We start from the raw sequence: 20,956 nt of genomic DNA, 5'->3' as shown, positions 1-20,956 counted from the left end.
GGGAACATGAATATGGAGAAAATATAATATAATAATAAAAAAATAATAAAATAAAATAACTAAAATTATGAAAATTGGATAATATGAAAAATTGAGTGGAATTTTAAAGTGGATTTCTCATCAATGTATGTTATTTCAAGATTCACCAAATGTCACTATTTATATGCAAAATGACAGGTAGAAAAATGACATTTGACATTAGAGACTAAGCATGAACATCTAACACCTATTTATAATATTTATAATACATAGTTTTTTATTGTAAAAAACAAATACATAGTTTTTATGACCATCGTTTTAAAGAAAGCAGAATTTAAAACACAAACGTCGTTATTATAAAATGCAATTAATACAACACTGATCCTGAATTGTGAAGTAAATGGAATTAAATATATTAAAAACGCGTTGAAATGTAAAAGTTGACAATATTAAAGCTGAACAAATAATTGATGCTTTATTCAAAATAATAATAATAATAATAAAGAGAAAAATGTATCTTCTTGGTGAATAGGTGTTAATTACGCTTTTAATTCTTAAATTTCAAGTTTAATCTCAACTTAGTTCTTAAATTTTAGAATATTATAACTTTATCCTTAAATTTTAAATTTGTTTCAATTTATTCCTTAGATTTCAACATTTATACTTCTAGGATTAGGTACATTCAAAAGTGATGTAAATTTTTATTAAATGTTAGGGGGTGTTTAAAAAATTTGATGACTCGAAAAAGTCGATCATCGACCAACCTAAAAAGAGTTGATATCCTAACTCAAAATCACACAGATTAAGTTAGGTTGGGTTCGAATAAATTTTATGAGTCAGGTTCATCGTTAGTTCATCTAAAATAACCCAAACCAACCACCCATGAACCAACCCCAGCTTGTTATTGACTTTAAACTGTATATTATTTATGATACAATTAGATATACATATATTTATTTCAGTTTTATTTAATTTCATTAGTTTTTTTGGATAATTTTTTTTCTAACTCATAAAAATAGTTTTTTTAGCGCTTTGAAAATATATTTTACATTATATAAATTGTAATTGAGATTCTTCTTAATCATAATTCTATGAAAATAATTAAATCAAATTTTTGCATATTAACATTTTACTTCATTTCAGAACAAAAAAATAAATAATTAATCCGAGCAACCCAAACCAACCCAATCCAAATAATTCATGGTTGGGTTGAGTTTATTTTTTAATTAAAGTTATTTGGGTTAAATAAATTTAAAATCCGAACAATTGGGTTGAGTTTAAAAAAAAATCTTTTAACCTATCTAACCCAACCCATGAATATACTCCTATTAAATACTCACGTTTGTCTATTGTGTTAATGTATATTAATTAATTTAAAATAATTACGAAGTGAAATTTTTAAAATTCATTTTAATAGTGTTGCAATTAATTTTAATTTATTCATTTCTTATAAATTAATGAATAGACATTAATATTTAATATTAAAAATAAATATTTGATGAGAAATTGAGGTTAAAAGTGTAAGTATTGAAATCAATGAACCAAATTGAAACAAAACTTAAATCTCAAAGGTAAAATTGTAGCATTATAAATTTAAAGACTAAATTGAAATCAAAATTAAATATAAGAACTAAAAATATAATATTTTAAATGATATATTGGGCTTCAATTGAAGAAGTGGGCCTTAGGGCCCGGTTAAAACAGCGTTTAATGAGTAAAGAAGGAAAATTTCGCAGTAAATAACAAGAACTTCACTCAGAGGACCATACGAAAGAAGTAAAAAAAGGAAAAAATGGTCACGTTTTTTAACAGCATTAGAAAAACAGCTATCAATTAAAATCACAAAGTTTGGTATACATATCATAAACAACATGAAATATGTTGACTTGGTAGAATTTTCTTGAATTCCATGGTGAATTTTATGTTGTATTTTTAATATTTATCTTTTTTTTTTTAAGTTCAATAATAAAAAGAAGTTTGTTTTGTAATTAAAAGGAAGAAAAGAAGAAAAGGTAGGAAAGAAAAGAAGAAAAAAATAATGAGGATGCCAAAGGATATCATGGTCCATTTCACCTTCTTTTTAATACTATTAATCTTTATATTTTAAAATTTGTTCAATCTTAGTATCTTATATTCAAATGTTTAATTTTAATTCTTATACTTTCAATAAAAAAAAAAAAAAAAATCTATCGCTTGTTTATTATTACTTTATACAAAAACTTTTTATTGTCTTTCACATGGACATTTTACACATTATTGCATGAACATTTTTGTTATTATTTAGTCAATTATGATAAAAATTAATCTTAACAGATTAAATTTACATTGCTACAAAATCTACATTACTTAAAACTTGTAGTTTTTAATTACTTGACGTTTCTTTTGACAAAAAAGGTCAATTAATGATCTTTTAGAAAAAAAAAATGTCAAGCAATAGAGTTAAAAGAACGGAGAATGATGAAATGTTTCGGATATTTTCACGCGAACCATTACTTGACAAGTTTTTCGTGTCAAGTAAAATATAAAAAATAATTAACTTATTATTTTAAATAAGTAAAATGGTTAAATGCCCTAAATTGAAACTCCTCCTTCCTTGGTTTCTCTCTTGCAACCCCCTTCCCCTCCGAAACCTTCTCTTCGCAGCACCCCACCAGCCCCAGCCGATTCTCCCTCTTTCCGTTGCCGGCAGCTGACTAGCTCCTCCCTCAGCCACCACCCTCCAGCGTCCAGTCGAAGTTGTCCATCGCCGTCGAGCCCAGCCGTTTGTGTAACAAGACGTCGCCGCTCGTCTCCTTCGTCCAAGCCAGAAGGAGCGTTCGCTACTCGCCGTTCGCGCCGACCAGACACCGCTGCACATCGTTTGGAGTCGCCTAACCTTGCGCCAGACGTCGTTCGCCGTACAGCCGTGCTGCCCTTGTTCTAGATCTAGTTAGTCCTCCATAGGATCCACTGTTTTCATCCTCAACCATCGCCGTTCCTTGGGATTTTTGCCAGATCGTGGAGTTGGGTGAAATTTTGGGTAAGTTGGGTTCCTTTTGGTGAAGTTAGTGGGTTCTTGTTATTTTTCTCTACCCATTGGTCTGGTGTGAGTTTAATGTTTGGTCGGATTTTAGATTTGGGTTGAGACCCCTCAAATTAGCTTATATCTACATTGAATTTTGTGTTTAAGGCTCGAGTGAAGCATCAATTTGAGCAAACAATTCGAGTAAGCCATTTTTCATGAATCTGAGGGCTTGTTAGTCTAGGAGTTAACCATGAAGAATTTTAGCATCTTCTGTAATGATTTGCTTGTTTGAATGTTTGATGATGAGATTGATTTTGAAGTGTTGGAAGGAGTTGAGTTGCTGTCCAATAGGTTTGAGACCAATCTTGGCAAGATTTTGGTAAGTTTGGAGGTTAGTATTAATAGTTCTTTGTTACCATTGAAGTATTGGTCTAATAATTGAGTTAATTTCAATTTTTGATGTTCAATTCAAAGATTTCAAGGGATTGGAGCCACTGTCCAGCAAAGTTATCGATGTTTGGATGTTTTGATGTATTGGGGTCTTGAAACTCTTTTGGAATTCTTATATAGTTGCTGGAATTTGGGTATGTAACCATTATTATTGAACTTTTCGTAGGTTGGATTACTTAGTTGTAGTTTTGAAGTGACATTCAAATCAAGCCACACTTTGGGTAATCTATTTAGAGTTAATTAGTTATTTTGGTGAATAAAATTTTGAAGAAATTTTTTATTGCTGGTAGATAAGATTGGGCTTCCAATATTCTCTTCTACTTATTTATTCCTGTATTAGCTTTCCATTAGATATGCACTTTAATTGCCTTTATAGAGGGATTACAACTGTGTCAAGTCGCTTTCGCTTGAAAGTTGTGAAAGTTGGGGGAAAGGTTTCTGCATTCTTTTATTTTAAATTTTAGCATATGCTTGATTTGTTGATAATCTTCTTCTTCTTTATTATATTTTCTCAAATCTCTCTCATCTTCCTTCGTTTTGCAGCAAAAGGTAATTGTTCCTCCTGAAATTGGATATGGTCAAAAGAGAATGAATAAAATCCCAATAAGTCCCTAACTTTTAAGTTGTAGATATTTTTTTAAGTTTCGAGTATGATATTTTTCCATTGCATAAAGGAAGCCAATCATGTACATTTTTCCTTGTGCATGACTTTTTGTCATTGTTATATCTTGACACTTATTTCTATATTTTGAAATTTAATGTTATCACCATTTATTTTATTTTGCAGGTTGACTTGCTTAAACATGGCTTGTCTGACCCTTAATTCTCGATCTTTAGACTTCAAAACTCAATATATAAATTAAATAATGTACTTTGTTGAGATGTTACTTATTAAACAATTTGTGTCACTTTTGTGTTTGTTGAAAGTTGAGTTTTGTATACAAAAACAATTTTTAGTGAATATATTGAGTTGATAGATCTTACATGTATAATGTTTATTTAGTTGATGTAATTGTATCGTTGGAATATAGATAGAAAATGAGAATATCAATTGGGACATTTAATTTGAAAGAAAAAAAAGACATATACTTGACAAATAAAAAATGTCAAGAGTTATCATATATGATACGTAATTAATGTCAAGAATCAATAAACTTGACATACCACCAATGTCAAGTGTATTATCTTTCTTGACACGAAAATTGTATCAAGAAACATTTGTCTTAACGCTTTTTCGGAGTTAAGTTATCACATTATACTTGACAGTCAAATACTTGACAGTCAAATACTTGACAGTCGAATATTCAACGCTTTTATAAGTACCAGGTATATCCTTTACTTCACATTGGAAAAACGTCACGTAATCCAATTTTTGTAATAGTGTTAAGATTTATAGAAGAAAAAAAATATTTTTTTGATCTATAGGTTTTGAATATAATTTCTATTTAGTTCATATGTTTCAATTTGTTACACTTTTAGTCCTTAAGATTTCAGTTTTGTTTCAATTTTGTTTATAGGCTTCAAGATTTATACTTTTAATCTCGATTTTTCAATATATACTCACTTTTAAGTATTACTGTCTATAAATTTATTTAAAATAATTATAAAGTGAAAATTTTAAATTTTTTTTAATGGTGATGGATAACCAGTGAAATTTTATTAATTGCAATAACTTTAATTTAATTAAAAGACATTAGCACTAAAAACTGAAAGTGAGCATTGGATGAAAAATTATGGTTAAAAGTATAAATTTTAAAATACAGGGACCGATTTAAAATAAAACTCAAATCTCAAAGGTAAAATTGTAATTTTTTGTAGGTTAAAAAACACTTTTGGTCCCTAAGCTTTTATGAAAGTAATAATTTAGTCCATAAACTTTGATTTATAACAATTTAGCCTTTGAACTTTCAATTTTGTAACAATTTAGTCTCTGAACTTTAATATGTAACAATTTAATATTGCACTTTTAAATTCATAACGAACTAGTCCCTTATGTAATCAAATTAATCAAAATTAGATGTTAATTATTATTATTTTATGATGTAGACTTTGTATTTTATAAAAATCGAGTCTCTAATTAGTTTATCCATTTATTTAGACAAGAATTCTCATTAAATCTTGACAATAATCTATACACTAGGGACTAAACTGTTACAAAATCTTAAAGTACAAGGAAGAAATTGTTATATAGTAAAGTTCGGGGATTAGTTGATACAAAATCGAAAGCTCGGGGACTAAATTACAAACTCAACTAAAGTTCAGAAAACTAAACTATTACTTTTATGAAAGTTTAGGGACTAAATGATTTTTAACTTACTTTGTAACTTAAAAACTAAATTGAAATAAAATTCAGGACGTAAAAACTAAAAGTGTAACATTTTAAAATTTAGAAGGCACTTGAGATAAGGAGTTAGTTATTATAGTTGAGTTATGATAGTTTGCGTTTGAGGTGTAAATTATTTTAGTTTGGGTTATAATAGTGTATTTGAGGTATAAACTATTTTAGTTTGAGAAGGAAATAGTAAATACGGTAGTAAATAATAAAAAATGATGAACACTATTTTAATAATAAAATAGTAAAAACTATAGTAAATAATAAATATTTAGCAAATGAGAGTTTTGAAATAATATTTAATGTAGCAAGAGGTGATTATTATAATTTTAGAATAGTTCTTGCTCCAAAGATCCTTTAATGATACAAAGAAAACTAGACAAAAACATATAGACTCTAAAAATGTCTTTAAAAAAAAAACACTAAGTGTTTTTTTTAGTGTAGTAATAAGGACTAAAATTGAACATTTAATAAAATAGACATTAGAATTAAACAAACTTTGGACCACAATGATATTTGAACTTTTCTTCTTTCTTTTGACCGCTGGTCTTATCTACGTGGCATTTCGAACCCGCATTCAACGTCGTGTGTGTATATATATAATAATACCTATTATATAATATATATTTTATTTATTTATTTTGGATTCCACTCTGCGAAGCACACTCTCTGTGCAGCGATGGAACTTGGAGCATCTTTGTTGTATCTCGATCCAATCGAAGGTGAATGTGCAATGCTGTCCATTTTTCTCTACTTTCGTCTCTGTATCTCATACTCTTAATTGCAATACCCGAATCCCGCGAATGGTAAGCTTCTCTATTTTTCGCGGTTTCCGTCTGATTATCATATACAAGATTCTTTGGTTGCTAACAAAATGTGGAGCTATCAGTAATGCCATTCCTTCTGCAATCCATTACAACTCACTCTGACCTTCAAATCAAAGCAAGTGAAGGCCATTCATGGCATAATTTCATTCCGAACACGATACAGTGACTGTGTTACTTCTATTATCTTTTATGGCCGTTTTTTTAGTTTCTCATTCGTATTCGTTGTTCTTCTCGGTTGTTGATTAGTTTAATTCATTTTCTTTTCGATTCTTTTCATTTCTTCCGTTAATTTTGACTGTCCTAATTGTTACTGATGAATTTCTGTGAGTTTGAGCTTACTATTTCGATTCTGTTTGTTATTTCACAATGTATGAATGTTCTCGAGTATTTGTCTATTTCTAGCTGCCATAGATGTAATCCTAGAATGATTCTTTCTTTCTTTATTTTTTCAGTGAATATTTGAAGCGTATTGATCGTTAAGATTGGTGGAGTTAATGTCACTGTTCACTTACGCGTTATTCAGAATCTTCAACTCATTGAGTGTACAGAAATAATTCGTCTGCTTCATCTTGTGTTTTCTGACTCACTCTCACCTCACTGCATTAATCGAATTGCTTGTTCCTTGGATTAGTTCTTTGCATTAACAAGTTTCATCTGTGTCAGTAGATTTGATTTAAGTCATTTCATTTGCTGTTGGCATGAAATATTAACGATGACTTCCTGCAGGTTAAAAGCTACCTGAAAATTTCTGCTCCAACAAACCGAAGGATGACTTTGTATTTCTCTGCCTTCCATTAGAGAAATCTCCTTTAGCACTTTCAGGTGCTCATTACAGGTATAATCTAAGTGCTGGATGGTATAAAATTGCGTTCATCGATTCACTGGAGGGAGGGAATTAGTGGGAGAAATATTTCTCATTTAGTATTTTGTCTTGATTGTGTAATTCGACTTGTATATCCTGATTTAGGAATTTTTATTTGGAGATGATTACTCACGAGCAACCCTACTGCATTATTCGAATTGCTTGTTCCTTGGATTAGTTCTCTGTCTAAACAAGTTCCATCTGTGTTAATAAATTGGATTTTAGTCATTTCATTTGCTGCTGGCATGAAATACTAACGATGACTTCCTGCAGGTTAAAGGCTACCTGAAAATTTCTTCTCCAACAAACCAAAGGATGACTTTGTATTTCTCTGCCTTCCATTAGAGAAATCTCCTTTTGCACTTTCGGGTGCTCATTACAGGTATGGTCTAAGTGCTGGATGGTGGAAATTGCATTCATTGACTCATTGGAGGGAGGGAATTAGTGGGAGAAAAATTTCTCATTTAGTATTTGGTCTTGATTGTGTAATTCGATTAGTATATCCTGATTTAGGAATTTTTATTTGGAGATGATTTCTCACGAGCAAGATCCTGATGTTGTTCGATGGGGCCTTGAACTCTTCGATGGAAACCCATTTTCTAATTACGGGTATTGTGGGAACGTTCATGATGAGATACAATACTATCAAGGACAATGTTTTGATGTAGATAATTATAACAAGGCATGCAACATAGAAAATAATGAGCTTATTGCTCAAACTCTTCAAGAACTCTCACAGCTTGCAGTCGCAGAGCCAGTATCCTTTGATGAAGGGACAGAAAATGTACAACTTTCCATGTGTCCACAAGATTGGTTTAGTCTGTCCATTAATACCTATGGTTTTGGTATGTGACACAAAATTTAACATTTAATGTAGAACATATTCAAGTTTCAACGCCTAGGTTCTATTTTCTATGTTTAAAATTAATTGTATTTTTCAGAGCATAATAATGATCTGGAAGAGGAAGATGATAGTTCATGTACTATGCCTGATGAGACATCCTACAGTGGGGATGATTGGTCATATTCTTTAGAGCTGACTGATGAGTATACCCTTGATGGAGAAGTGGGAAAAAGATTGAATCAGATGATCTCAATTCCTGTAAGTTATGCATTGAAAGAGGACTCATATTTACTCGAGTGCTATTATATGCTGTGCATGTGTCTTCTGCTGAGGGTGGTTGATTTCCCCGTTAGTTGTATTTCTGGGAGGATCCTTCCTTTCATTGGTCAGATTGCTGGAAATCTCTTCTGGTTCTCATGTTTATCTGTCAAACTTGAGCCCTGCCGTTCAAATCTGATTATTTATTTATTTTTTCATGTTGTTTATATGTGTCAATATATTTTTACTTCTGTTTAGCATTCTCCTATTAATTGTTTAAAGTTAATAAAGGCTAGGATGCGGTTAGTGGTTTAAATTACCGTCGCTGCAAGTTGAAGTTTCCACTTCATTTTTGTTCTTTCTTTCTGTTTGATTTTTTTTTTTTCTTTTAGGGGTTATCTTCTTGTCAAAAGCTCTTAGGCCAAGGCTCTTGAACTATGGTCATAGTGTAATTGATAATTTGAAAGGGAAATTGGAGATGATGCATGTACCTATATGGTGATTGGGGTGGTTCATACTATGACTTCTGCTTTTCTGACTACTTGCTAAAATGGTGCATGGATACTCAATGTTTTTAGTACTTATTTTGAGTTTTTGTAGCACGTTCCAAGAATTAATGGAGAAATTCCTTCTGTTGATGAGGAAGCTTTAGATCATCAAAGGCTATTGGACAGGTGGTATTTCTATGTTTGTCTGACACCCCTTTTCTTGCCTGTCCCCAGCTCACTCTCACACACGCTTATCTATAATTTTGGATAGCTACAATAATTTGTTGTAGCTTAGCAAGAATATATCATGATACTATTTGGTGCTATCGTGCGGAACTAATCTGCCCCCTACCCTCCTTAGACTGCAGCTATATGATTTGATCGAGTTGAAAGTGCAAGGAGATGGTAACTGCCAGGTTAGGTTGTCCTATTTTATCATCTTATCCTCTGTCTGTTATGATGTCACAGGTGAAAATATTTGTCTTGTTTATAGTACTAAGGATGATGACCATGTCATTATTTTAGATATCTTTTGTTTTAGCTGTTAGTAATTTGAATCACATACTGTTCACTGTAATACCTGTTTTATTACATTTGAGGGCTCTAAACGAGCTTTCTTAAACATGCATTCTTATATTCGTTTTGGTTCCAGTTCCGTGCTCTGTCGGATCAAATTTATCGAACTTCTGAGCACCATAAATTTGTGAGGGAGCAAGTTGTTAATCAGGTCTGGTCTGGCATATTTGTATTTAAATGTTGCTTGTAGCTCTTTTTTTGTGCTATAATTTTATGGCCTTTTCTTATGTAGTGTTAAAGTTTGTTATAATGAACTATTTTAACTCTCAGCTAAAGTCATATCCAGAGATATATGAAGGATATGTCCCCATGGCCTATACTGACTATCTGGAGAAAATGTCCAAGTACTTATTTGATGCATTTCACGATTTGTTTCCCCTGATTATTTGATTGGTAAGACATCTAACTGGAGTCTTTGGTTGTGGAATTTCTTTGGGTTGATCACAGGAGTGGGGAATGGGGCGATCATGTCACTTTGCAGGCTGCTGCCGATACGGTATGTATGGGCAACAAGCTATCATGATAATGTTATTTAGCTACTTTATAAAGCACGGTTCAGCCTATGTTGTATACAAACAGCACTGCAGCAAAATAAACGTTTAACTAAGAACTGCTTTAGCTTCTATTCTTCCTTGTACTTGTAACTCTTTCTGACAAGACAGCAATGTAAATAATTAGTTCATCATATCCTAATATATGGTTCTGTATGGTGGTGCAGTACGGTGTTAAAATTTTCATGATCACATCATTCAAAGATACCTGCTACATTGAGATCCTTCCTAATATTGAAAGGTCCAAAAGAGGTACATTATAATTTATATTGTTTTGTTTTTCTGATATTTAATAAATGAGATTTTCTGAGCAAGATTTTCCATCTTCTAATGAACTCTCGAGTCTCAACCGGTACAATTGTAGATTATATGAAATACAGAATTGCCAGTTGACCTTGGACTTTTAGTAGTCAGAATATATATAATGTTGAAGTATTGATATAAGATTAAACTTACTATAGTTTTTTAGTTTAAATTTTTGGATTCAGTGGTGATTTAACATGGTATGGGAGTAGGTCTTGTGTTAAAACTTTTACAATGGAAGTTTAGGGCAACAATCTGAAAACCAAATATGTGGAGGATTTTTATATTGAAGATAGCTAGAGAAAGGACACCAAAGGAAGCGTATGATCCTCATCATCTCCACTTTCTTGAAAAGGAAAGCGCCAATTTGGAAAAATTGCTCTCAATTGCTTTCTCTACGAAAGCATATCAGTAGTATTGATTCCACCTAGGCAGATAGCTCACATGAATATCTTGCAGTTCTTCAAAATTCTTAGACAAAGTTACAATACTCTGCTGTGTTTGAATGAGTAAAACAAACCTTATTCAAGATTAGTTACTAAGTCCACCTTGATTTTAGCTGAGGTTCATTATTCACTTCATCTATTGTTGCAAGATCGTGGTATCTAATAATCAAATTGGCACACAGTCCAAGCCTGTTTGAAGTTTGGTTGGAGCCCAACAAAAGAATCTTGAAGGGTTGATGGGCATTGCATTCAAAGGAAATTTGGAATTAGTCATCTTTAAATTCTCCCAACATATGTAATAACTGTCAAAAGACTCAAGACTGCAAGTTGGGGTGGGGCATCATATGGACCTCGGCTTAAATGGTGAGGTTTAACCCATTTAAGAAGATGCTCTCTAATACGTCCTTTGGTAACCCTGTCACTGAGGCTACCAACACCTAAGATAGTTTTTGATGATCAACCACATTCCTTGTTTAATTGTCTGAAATTATTCTCACGAACACCCCATCCTTATTGGCCTTAACGAAAAAGCACTGCTCGAGGTTTCAGCCGGCTAACATGGCTTTTCCTAGTTTCTATCCATTTGTAACATGTTAAAGCATTGGCATTAGAGCTAATCGCTGCTAACAAGAGTTTTTTTTTCAGCCTCCAATAATCTGTGAACTGTAAAAACATCTTTCGCTTTGAGCCATGATCCCTAATATGAATATGATATTTCCCACTCCAGATTTTCCCTTTTTCTCTTTCTCATATATGTTGATGTAATAGGAGGCCAATCATTCTTGTGCGTCCAGATGCGATTAATAATCTGTCAATTAATATAAGCACACCAAAATGATTGTAGGCAGTAAATCTTCAACATGTTGGCCAAAATTTTAGCAAGGATTTTGTAGATGCCAGCAGTAAGGATTATATTGATATTCAATGTTTTGATGGTAAAAATCCTCTTTGGCATGGGGAAGGCAGTAAAGGCTTCATGTACGCTGTTGGTTACTATTCGTTCATAAAATTTCCCTAATATCAGGTCTGAACATTTCTTTTGGCATTAGGAGTTGTATCTATCAGCAACACTTTTATCTTGTTTCTATGAATAGGTTCTATGAATAGGCTTTCCTTTTGGTATCCCCCTCATTTACTTAGTTAACACCCTCTCCTGATAGGACCTATTCAAATCAATTGTGTAACAATGCTGAATCTTCGTCCCCTTCATTTGTTGATCTAAGTTTATTTACCATCGTCTGAGCATGTTTTCTCTCTTAACAATATGTTGGATACAAACTTAGGCTTACTATCCAACAGAAAACGGGTGACTTCAAATGACCCTCTATTTTCCCCTTAGAAACTCTGATAGGGATGCATGTGAAGGCATATTACTGAGCACGGAATTTATCATTAGAACCTGAAGTGATTGATTGCTGTAACTGTAAGTTCTTTTAAGTGGTGCTTTATTGTTTGGTCGGTAATGTGCTGAGACCACGTATTTAATTTCATTATCCCAGTTTAGCAGTCAATCGTGCTCAAATTCCTCTCGTTCAGCTACTTAGAAAAGTTACATCTTTTATCTTTTGATATTTGAATGGCCCAAATGTTGGGTTAGAGAGTATTCTTAGCTTTAAACTTTTCAAAGATTGAATGGTCGAGGGATTGATGGGTATAACAGTGTAAATGTTGAATATAGACAAGTTAATGTTCAACTAGTCTTATTTTTCTCCCTCATGCTCACTTATTACTGAAAGGATTTTCTAATTGGATGTATAACTTGCAGTTATTTGCTTGAGCTTTTGGGCTGAAGTGCACTATAACTCAATATATCCTGAAGGAGGTGAGTTTTCTCATTATCATTAGTTTAATAATTGACTGTTTAATTTACTTGTCAACTGCAATGGAATGCTTACATCGTTGGATCCTTCTTCACCTTTTCTAGACCATATGATACTTAATCCTTCAAGTATTAGATGCGTTCAGTCTTTATGTGAAGTTAAAACGGGTAGGTTTGATGAGGTGTTAATGCCTTTTCTTTTCCAAAGAATTTGTCTTCACTAATTCTATGTTATTGCCTAATAACTTTGGACTTTGGTTCTTTTTTGTCCTCATACTTTCACCTTTTATTCATTTTAGTCCCTGTTCTTTCAACATGTTCATTTTAGTTTTTGTACTTTAAAAATGATCATTTTGATCCTTATTTGCAAAATTTTAGCCTAAATTTTATACACAATGGAAACCTTTTAATTCTAATTTCTAGCTACATTTTAAAGGTTTAGTACATTAATTGTCATGCTAAAATTTATTTTGAGAAAAAGAGAAATAAAAATGAAAATAAAGGGACTGAAACATCCACACATTAAACCAAAATGAATAAAGGTTGAAAGTACTGAAACCAAAACGAACCGAAGCCCAAAGTACGAGGACGAAAATAGTATTTAAACCAATATTTTCAAGTAGCATTCTTGTGTGAATAAATAAACACTTACCACGATTCAAGTAGGAATCCATCGGCTTGTGATGAAGCTGGCAAGATGTAGTGCATAACCTCTTCCATAACATCTATAATTATCCAAAAAAGATGAAAAATCTTTACAACAAAGTGGTATCCTTACGATTAACTAATAGTAATTGATAAACTTTTATCAGCAAATTAAATGAATTAATTTAGCATGAAAAAACAGTCTTCATCAATTGTTAGCACTCTCCCCCTCTCCTCTTCTTTCTCTCCCTAGTATTCGTATTAGGCCAATCTTACAAGTTTTGTAATTCCTGCTGTATTTTGTTATATCTCAAGATTATATCTGTATGGAATGTTGATTCTTTCTCGTGTACCATACTGTTTGTAAAGCCAATAGAACTTTGTGCATTATGTGGTTTTCTCCAGATGTACCCATGTTTGAGACGAGGAACAATAGATGGTGGATGCTTCAAAACGAGCATCTGGAATGACGACACAAATAGCAATTTTTCAGATATTGCTAATCACAATCTTCACTAAGTTGTATGGACATTTCAATCCTAATTGGATTCATAAGAGTTATGCATTTCATAGCGCGTTTTCCTGCTAGGTTTTGTTCCTCTGTGGAACTCAATGGGAAAAATTATGCGAAATACAGAAATACTGCCATGCTTTTTGATTAATATGTGCATCTCTAACATTTGCTTGGAATCTTCTTTTCCCCGTCATTTTTTTCGGGTTCAAGTAACTTCAATTGTAATTTCACACTTGGGTTTAAGCGCTTTAAGCAAATGCTAATTATGTTATGCTATTTTCTGCTTCTTTATGCTCGAAAGGCACCCCATTTAGCCCATTTGAAATAGACCTTTGAACATTAATTTTGTTGTACTTATTTTCACTAGAGACAGTCACTTTCTTCCTCCTAATCACTTTGATGTTCCCGTTCAACCAATAAAACTTCCTCTTTGACATCACGAAGCTACTATTTGCGCTCTTACAAAACTCCATTACCCTCTCCTTGGGGGTATATGTTAATTTGACTCACCATAATGGGTATATGGTCCGTTGGATAAACTTATTGGATTTTAGGCTTTGTTTGAAATTTTTGAATTTATTATCAAAACAAATTGTAAGAGTTGAGATTTAGTTTCTGTATATAGAGATCTCTATATTAATACCAATCCATTTCATGATACCTAGTTTCATTTGTTCTTTAAATTCTTTAAACTTTAAAGGTCATTAACAATAGGACACCCAAGGACGGAGAAAAAGGGATAGCTTGTGAAAACCGAATGTCTAGTATCCCTAAAGTTTTATTATAAAGAAGAGAAAGCTATCTTTTTTAAAGAATTTTTTTTTTCTAAACAATCCTTGAGTAGTTTACTAGTAGGATTCAAAATGGTTGATTTTGGATGTGGAGACTGATGTAAGATGTGAAAAATTTTGGTGAGACGAAACATGAACAACAATAATAATGATTTGTCAACGATATTCTTGATATAAAGAATCATGGCACAGCTAGCAGTTTTTACTCGCACTTGGGGGAAACTCGAATGGGGTTGCTAGCATTCAAAGCGAATGTGGCTTCAATGAAGTCGGAAGAAGTAATGGAATGAGTTCTTGTTAAATTTGCAAGCGCTGTGATGGTATGGTGGATGGCTAAAAGCTTGTAAGGCCATATAAGGACAGGCAAGCAATAATATGATTTGGACGGTTAGGCATCGACCAAACTGCTCATCTGCCTATAAATTGAATTCTTTTCCATTGATAACAAAGAACATAACTAGTTTTCTTTCATTCTTTGATTATTATTTTCCTTTTCACTAGCAAATATATTGTTCATACTTCTCCATATCTATCATCCTGGCCATACAGAGAGATACCATTTATATTGATTACATGACATAAATTGCCATTAATCTAAATCTCAGTCATCGTCGTCCTCAGTTTCGCGCTCAGAGTTTTCTGCCACTTCTTGAAGCATGGCGATGTGATGAGCAAAAAGTTCCATATCAAAATCCGAGACCAAATCAAATTCATAATTTGGCAAAGGTATGCATTCATTAGCCATTGGGAAAGCATAGTTGTTTCCATCAAAAGTTTCTTCAAAAAAATTTGTAGTAGTAGAAAGGTTTGATGAAGAAGATGGATCAAAAGGCTTGCAGCCAGGCAAATCTAGAGTAGCAGAGGCAATATCTTTACCAGTTAGAGCAATAATGGATGGCTCAGCTTTCTTCAACAGCCACTCTACAGTCTGACCATCTGTTTTGTTTCCGAGCTCACGAGTTAGCTGAAACACACGAGCTGCACACAATGGTGGAAGGCGGATACGTCGATCACGCCCGTGAACCTTGGCATGACGATCCTTTGGAGCTTTGGAAGGGATGAGCTTAGACTCTGAGGCATTTGGTGAATTGGGTTTTGGTGCATTTCTTGGGGAGTTAGATGTAGCCTTCTTGACTTTCATGTTTTTTGAACCCATGAATTCTTTTAGAGAAGTATTCCAATTACATTATGATCCAATGTACTGTCCTTTTAGGGTTTATATAAATTCACGTATGCGTGCGTGCGCACGTGCTAGCGATTGAGATATCGAAAGGTTTATAATTGTTCTATGTTTATGCATTACATTAAAAAATCTGTGTTTTTCTAGTGCAACTTCTTGGCCTTGCCTTTTCTAGAATTTTGATTTGGAGTAATCTAGTATGAAAAACTTAAATGCTTCTTGGCTTGGTAACGCTAATGCAATGCATATATGTATAATAATAAGGCACATTTTTTTCTTAGGATATTTAGTGATGGATTGAAAGTCCAATTGATGTTAATACAAATTGAAATGATAGAAAATGTAATTAAGGGTATTGATTTTGTTGAGGGTACTTTGTTAGGCAGGTTGGTGATAGTAATTTTCTTACCAAAACAGGGAGTGAAGAAATGGAATGTGTGAGTTGTTCTGTGAAGGATCTTTCTTGGCTGATATTTACTCTCCAAATATGAAATCACTTGCATGAAGTGCCAATTACGGTTGCTTGCACTTGTAAAGAAATGGTTTTAATTTGGTATTTGTAGCTTTATATGTCAACATAATTTTGGATTCTTTCGAGAGTTCAAAAATTTTTGAGCGGCAAATCACACTCTTGCGAGAAAACTTGATATGTAGCATTTATAAATTAAATCAACATAAGTATAGTTTAACGATTAAGACAATCGCTCGTTCGGATTCAAAATTCAAATATTCATTTCACATATGTTGTATTAAAGATAATGTTGAATTTTATATATTCTAAAAACTAAATGTAAGATAAATCCTAAAATGGAAATTTGATGCTTCACATCAGTCAAGAAATTCATTTTCTATTAAGATATTTGAATAAGAGGATGAATGAATCTATCAAGAGTATTTCAATTTTGAGACCTGAAAAAATAATTGATTTTCATCCAATATTTGAATTCAAAAAATTATGCTTGGCCCCTTTCATGAAACAACACTATTGCAATGAATAACTGAACATCCATAGTACTCAAAGCACTCAAGTGGTTCTGTTTGTTGGTCAATCCTCTAGTTGAAGTGATAAGATATCCACTGTTCATGGTATTTTTTTTTCTCCTTTCTTTCTTTCATTTATTTGATTTAAAATAACGAAAAATTACTCTTTTAATCTGAAATTTTCAGCCATACATAAGGTTTCAAAATATACCATTTTAGTGACTCAATTTTAAAAATAGATTTAAAAGGTGAGTTATTTTCAAATATAGAAAAAAAAAAAGCCAATTTATTTATAAATATAACAAAATATCATTGATGGACATTTATTTGGTGATAGATAATGACATTTTACTATTTTGAAAATATTTCTGATAATTTTATCATTTAAAATAATTACTCTTAAAAGATTATTGATTATTTTTATTATTATTCTTATGTCAATATGATATTTTATATTAAAAACAATAATTAAAAGGATTATCTTTTCTCTCTCCCCTCCTTCCGCTCTCCTTCCCTGCTTTAATTATTATTTTTAATTTAAAATGTAATGCACACCTTTCAAATAAGAAAAAAAAAAAAAAACCCTATGATTTTTTAAACTTATTTGTAAACTTTTAAAGAAAAAAAAAAAACTCATAGGACTAAACACATCTATTGCTAAAAAGAAAACCCAAGAGACTAAAAATTAGTTTTCCAAAAATAATTAATGGTTTTAAAGACAAAAATAAATAAATAAATAAACTCATAGGACTAAACACATCTATTGCTAAAAAAAAAAAAAAAAAAAACCCAAGAGACTAAAAATTAGTTTTCCAAAAAACCGTGTTTCTTTTATTTTTTTCGTCTCTGACGTCTTCTTCATGCACGATTTTGAGGTAGTCATCTTCATTCTCCCACTCGCTTCTCTTTTCTTTTTCCTCAAACTCATGCACGATTTTGAGGTACGTCTTCTTCATTCTTCCTTGCATGATTCTGAGAGGAACAATTAATCAGTTTTCTACTTACGATTTGATATTTCTACCTACGATTTGTTATTTCTAGTCGTGCTTCGGTATTTTGAAATCCTCTCAATTTTTTAATATAAATTCGTTTCATCCTTTGCTCGTGCTATTCTTTCTCCCAAGTCGAGGTCGTAATTCTTCGTCAGTTTTTGGATTCAGTTTCATCTAGTTTTTTAAAATTTGTTTTAAATTTGTACTGTTTTAGATTTCATTGATGTTTAATTAAAGTATGTTGATGTTATTAGTCGATTTCATTATTTCTACAAGTCTCATCTACTCTATTTTTCCTTTGAGACTTCATGAGTTAATTTATGTTTGGGTTTATATTTAGACTTTTTTCTTTTCAATCAGTCATATGCTTCCTATCACTGATATTAGTCTACTAATATGAGTCTACTATTGATAGATACATATCATAGCCTATCGGTGATATTAGTCTATCACTGATAGATACATATCATAGTCTATCGGTGATATTAGTCTATCACTGATAGATACTGTTTTCTATTTATTATACTAGTTTATCAATGTTATGAGTTTAATTTGTGTTTCTTGCAGTGATTTGAAAATATGATTAAGCTTATAGTAGTGGTGTTTCATAGTGGACAATGGGAAGATAAACATAGTTAAATTACAAGACTAAAGGTGTATTGGTCGATGAGATTATGTGTTTTGAGAATTTTGTGAGTTTGATATCAAAGGAAATTCAATTGGATGCATTTATTTCTTTAATACAATTATCGATCTTATTGGATTATCAATGACATTCAAACTATGGTTGACATTCATGAAGATAATAACGTTCCTTGATTTTTAAATTTAATTAAAGAATAAAGTACAAGACATCCATTAGTTGTTCATGCCATTTATATGCTTTTAGAAGAGGTTTCCAATAGTAGATTTGATATTTTTCTATGTGTTGTTTCTTCTTCTTCTCCAATTAATGATGATTTCAACATTCTAGCGGATGTTCATATTAGTAGCTTGTCTTCTACATTTGATTTGAAAGAAAAAGATATGTTTGCTAGTAAGGAAATAGTATCAAAGTCTTTTTACTACATAGCTATAGAGAATAACTTTGAGTTCAAGACTGTGAGATCAAATTCTAAATCAATTGTGTTAAAGTGTTCACAAGATGATTGTCAATGGTACGTTCGTGTATCTGGTTAGAAGGGTGGGGAACTATGGAAACTTAGGAAGTATATTGCTAATTACAGTTGTTCTATAAATGTTATTCAAACTTCTCATAGACAAGCATCTTCGTCATTGATTGGTGATTGTATGATAAAAGATTTTAGCTTTTGTGACCGTTTGACTCCAGATGATATTATGATTCACATGCATACTAAATTTGGGGTAAATATTAGCTACTATAAAGCTTGGAGGACGAAAGAATATATTATAAAGTCATTGAATGGTGATGCAAAGAAATCTTATGCCTTGATCCCAAGTTTTTTTTTTACAAAACAGAAAGAAATGAATCTAGGTTTTTTTCCCCTTATATCCTTTATATATCATTAATCAAGCTTTCAATGAGTATATAGTCAGTATTTGATAGACGTTTTTAACTGATATGGTCTATTATTGATATTGGTCTGTTAGTGATAGGTCTTATAGTAAATGAGCATATCATTGGTCTATCATTGATATTTGGTCTATCAGTAATAGATCTATTGTAAAACAACATGTAATTATTTTTTTATATATCTTTTTTTTATTGCATGTTCATTCACTACGTATGAAGCTGATTCTGAGGGACATTTTAAGTATCGTTTTATGGCAATTGGATCGTGTATTGGGAGGTGGAAATATTGTAGGCCAAACATATTAGTTGACGACACCTTTTTAAAATGTAAATATGGTGGAACTCTTTTGATGGCGTCAACAACTGATGGTAACAATCAATTTTTTCCTCTTGCCTTTAGTATTGTAGACTCTGACAATGATGCATCATGGAGATGATTTTTTGAGAATATAAAGAGAAGTTTAGGGGATCGAGAAGGTTTAATTATTATGTCTAATCGACATTAAAGCATTCCAAAAGGTGTTCAAAATATTTTTTCAACTACTGAACATTGTGTTTGTTTGCAACACCTTTTGAAAAGTTTGAAGTTGACATATAAAAACTCTTCTATTGATAATATGTTTTTTAGATGTGGAAAAGCATATACTGTTGCTGATTTTGAGTTGAATATGAGATGGATGGAGGCTATACATCCTAACATATGAGACTATCTTAGTAAGGTTGGTTTCGAGAGGTGGGCTCGTGCGTATTGTAGAAGAAGAAGATATCAGATGATGACTACCAACATTTAAGAATCCTTAAATGCAGTTCTAAAAGAGCTTAGAGATTTACCTATGATATCACTACTTGATTCTATCAGACAATTACTTCAAAAATGGTTTTATGATAAAAGTAAAGCTGTATATTGTATGAAAACTATTTTGACTAGTTGGGTTGAGAGAAAGTTACGAACACAACATCAGATATCGAGAAGCTTCACGGTAAAAGTTATTTGTTTTCGTGGGTAATATCGCAAAATCTATCAATGATTGACTCTTATCAGTGATAGGCTTCTATCACTGATAGACTTAGATAGTTGGATCTTAATTAATTTGTTATCTATGTGTCATTTTTCTCAGGTTAATGCAATCAATGATGTTCAATTTCAAATGATTGATGGAAGCAATCAATTTATGATACATTTAGATTGCAAACCATGTACCTGTCGTGTTTGGGATCTTGATGAAATTTCATGTGTCCATGCACTTGTTGTTCTTCGTGGCCACAATATGGATACTTACTCTTTTGTTCCTAAGTATTTTTTGTCAAGTACCTTGATTTCATGTTATGTTGGTTTTGTTAGTCCAGTTGGGAACCATGCTAAATGGAAACCTACAGGGCTTGACATGAATATATTACCTCTAGTTGTTAAGCATCCAACAGGCTGACATCGAAAATAAAGAATATTATCAATTGACGAAAAAAAACTAGACAAAGTATAGTCGTTGTCGTCGTGCTGGTCAAAACCATAGAACGTGTAAATTTCCACCATTTATAAGATGATGTAGCATTTACTATCGATATGATTTTTATAGACGTGA

General features: G+C 31.9%; 1 protein-coding gene, 1 long non-coding RNA gene and 1 pseudogene across 6 annotated transcripts; all 3 read left to right on the top strand.

Moving 5' to 3' along the window:
• The first annotated feature begins 2,547 nt into the window (after positions 1-2,547).
• On the top strand, positions 2,548-3,660 carry LOC120089219 (uncharacterized). 2 transcript variants are annotated; one of them, XR_016524148.1, is made up of 3 exons: positions 2,548-2,998; positions 3,149-3,362; positions 3,458-3,660. It is a non-coding gene; the product is annotated as an uncharacterized LOC120089219 (long non-coding RNA). The 2 variants fall into 2 exon arrangements; XR_016524147.1 differs by having other exon boundaries at positions 3,149-3,374.
• A 2,687-nt stretch (positions 3,661-6,347) lies between these two features.
• LOC120087704 (OVARIAN TUMOR DOMAIN-containing deubiquitinating enzyme 12-like) lies at positions 6,348-14,174 on the top strand. Of its 4 annotated transcripts, none has more exons than XM_039044570.2 (14): positions 6,348-6,487; positions 7,045-7,134; positions 7,319-7,427; positions 7,728-7,836; positions 7,968-8,299; positions 8,396-8,556; positions 9,157-9,230; positions 9,406-9,460; positions 9,697-9,771; positions 9,891-9,964; positions 10,068-10,116; positions 10,339-10,423; positions 12,686-12,742; positions 13,790-14,174. In XM_039044570.2, the coding sequence occupies exons 5-14, from the start codon at positions 7,984-7,986 to the stop codon at positions 13,852-13,854; spliced, it is 1,011 nt and encodes a 336-aa protein (XP_038900498.1). In that variant the 5' UTR covers positions 6,348-6,487; positions 7,045-7,134; positions 7,319-7,427; positions 7,728-7,836; positions 7,968-7,983; the 3' UTR covers positions 13,855-14,174. The 4 variants fall into 4 exon arrangements, with proteins under 4 accessions (XP_038900498.1, XP_038900500.1, XP_090161722.1 ...); XM_039044572.2 differs by having other exon boundaries at positions 7,045-7,250; XM_090305596.1 differs by lacking the exon at positions 7,045-7,134 and having other exon boundaries at positions 6,368-6,487; positions 7,984-8,299.
• Positions 14,175-18,421: 4,247 nt separating this feature from the next.
• Positions 18,422-20,288, top strand: LOC150033102 (uncharacterized; annotated as a pseudogene).
• The last annotated feature ends 668 nt before the right edge of the window (positions 20,289-20,956 follow it).

This window comes from Benincasa hispida, chromosome 10, assembly GCF_027475165.1.
Source record: "Benincasa hispida cultivar pf3 chromosome 10, pf3_genome.v1.1, whole genome shotgun sequence".
Classification (NCBI taxonomy): Eukaryota; Viridiplantae; Streptophyta; class Magnoliopsida; order Cucurbitales; family Cucurbitaceae; genus Benincasa; species Benincasa hispida.
This window is presented reverse-complemented; position numbering and strand designations above follow the sequence as displayed.